Source organism: Hibiscus syriacus, unplaced genomic scaffold (assembly GCF_006381635.1).
Source record: "Hibiscus syriacus cultivar Baekdansim isolate YM2019G1 unplaced genomic scaffold, ASM638163v2 tig00112507_pilon, whole genome shotgun sequence".
Lineage (NCBI taxonomy): Eukaryota > Viridiplantae > Streptophyta > Magnoliopsida > Malvales > Malvaceae > Hibiscus > Hibiscus syriacus.
In genome coordinates this window covers 322,288-324,470 of record NW_024063351.1, presented here as the reverse complement: position 1 = coordinate 324,470, position 2,183 = coordinate 322,288, and the positions used below count along the sequence as shown (strand labels likewise).

The 2,183-nt window shown below is 36.4% G+C and overlaps 1 protein-coding gene across 1 annotated transcript; it reads left to right on the top strand.

Moving 5' to 3' along the window:
• Nucleotides 1–207: 207 nt before the first annotated feature.
• On the top strand, nt 208–1,637 carry LOC120181031 (protein CHUP1, chloroplastic-like). Its single transcript, XM_039186272.1, has 2 exons — nt 208–1,042; nt 1,150–1,637. Exons 1-2 carry the CDS (start codon nt 233–235, stop codon nt 1,630–1,632), a joined length of 1,293 nt encoding a protein of 430 aa, XP_039042203.1. The 5' UTR covers nt 208–232; the 3' UTR covers nt 1,633–1,637.
• The last annotated feature ends 546 nt before the right edge of the window (nt 1,638–2,183 follow it).

Here is a 2,183-nt window from a genome sequence, read left to right as displayed (position 1 = left end):
AGGAGACACAATTAAGGTCTTTAGAGTAGTCAAAAAGCAACCACCTATTCCTCTAAGCCAAGAAAAGCTCATCTAAACATAAAGTTTAAGAATCTCTCTCTTTTATAGCTTTATAAGAAAACAAACATCATACACAAATTAATCAAAACTTTCCCAGCATTTATGTTTTTCGTTTCCTTGTTTCTGCAATTGCATTCCTTTAAGAAGAAACAGATACTAGTGGGTTTTTGCCATGGAAAGTTCATCATCAAAAGCTCAAGTACTGAAGCCAGTGCTTCTTAAAGCTGGCATTCCATTGGCGCTATCTGTTGCAGGGTTAATCTATGCAAGGATCATAGCCAAAGGAAGAATAAACCTTGAAGCTTCTTCAATGGAAGCTGATTCTCAAGAGTTCACAGGTGAAGCAACACTTAATTCAAGTGGAGATGAAGGGGAAACGAGTTGTACAAGTACTGATCTTATGACCATGGTTAAAAGTTCGGAAATTCAGAACAGAATTGCCTACGAAGCAGAGATTTCGGGCCTAAGATCGCAGGTCGAACAACTTCAGAAGAGAGAATCGGAATTAGAAAGGAAGTTTATTCGTTTCTGTGATCTTAAAGAACAAGAATCCGTGCGTATGGAGCTTAGGAACACGTTGTTGTTGGAGACTTTGCAAGCAGAGTTCTTGGATAAAGAACTTTCATCCATGGAGGCCGAAAACAAAAGGGTTGAAAATATAGTTACGGAACATTTAATGGTTTTGGAGCAGGTTGAGCATTGGAAATCAAAGAACGGATTGCTTGAGAGACAAGTAAAGAGGCTGTTGAGAAAAACAAAAGGCCAAGACAAACTCTTAAGAGAAAAATATTCAAAGATTGTGGCAAAAGATGCAGAAATGAGAAGAAATGGTGAGGAACTACAAGGAAGAAGCAATGTCATCAAGAAACTAGTGGATGAAGTTAAAGAACTCAAATCTCTCACCGATCAATTGCAGGATCAGAAAAATGAGCTTTCAGTGAAGTTAAAATGGGCAGAGGAATCACTCTCTGCCATCTCAAAGGTATATGTAAATTTTACCATTAGGAACTTCACTTTTCGTACTCATATCCGACACTTACATTCGAGTTTGAACAATTTTAACCGAGACCCGAATTTTTGTATTTTCAGACTGAAGAAGAGGGGATACCTAGGGAGAAATACAACAAACTTGCAAATGACTATGAACAAGTTCAGCAGGAGAGAGCTGATGAACTTAAAGAAATCACATACTTAAGATGGTGCAATGCGTGCTTGACATACGAGCTGAAGCGATATCAACTGCTGCAAGAGTATATCGAGGGGAGCAACGATCATATCGAACAAGAAATTGAAGAAGGCGAAGAAAATGTAGGATTTAGAATCGAGCAGCAGTTAGATGATCCAGAAATGGTTGAGCCTCCCTTAAGTGTTACAAAAGGTGGTCGTGTTGGCTCCAAAAGGGAGAAATTGATTAAAAAGTTGAAGAAATTGGTGGAAGGAAGTGAGAAAATGAAGCCAAAGTTGGATGGTAAAGGTAAGCACGAAAGGAAGTGCTTTGGCAGGCATTCGGTTTGTGAAGAAATGGAAGGGGAGCATGTTGTTCAAGGAAGGACATCGTGTTCTAGTGTGTAAGAAATCTCATGTTTATGCCTGAATAATGCGGGCTCGGAGACATGTAAAATTCATGTAATGAACAAGCCTATAGTTGGAATTAAAATAGGAAAACTGCAGCTTGTGAAATAATGTAAAATAATTGCTGATAAAATACTTTCAAAGTTGGAAAATTATATGGTCAACGTCGCACGCCTAAACACACTATTAGTGTAACATATCAAACTACACCACTAAGCGAATATTAAAAAAACTCAATGATTACTCCATGATTAATCAATTTTAAGAATTTAATTGTAATTGTAGTTAGAATATAGTAATTAAATTATTATTTTTTGGGATAAATTATATATTTAGTATTTAAGCTATCACTTTCGTTCCATTTGAGTACCTAAATCGACTCTCGTAGAACATCGACACCAAGAAAGGTTTAAGAATAGGAATGAGCAATACTCGATTTAACTCGAAAAATCATTTTTTTTTCAATTTCAAGTTTTTATTTTTTTCAAATTTGAACCACTAGCTCCTAAACCTTCGTAGAATATCTGTGTAATTTCAATTACTCTTTTTGA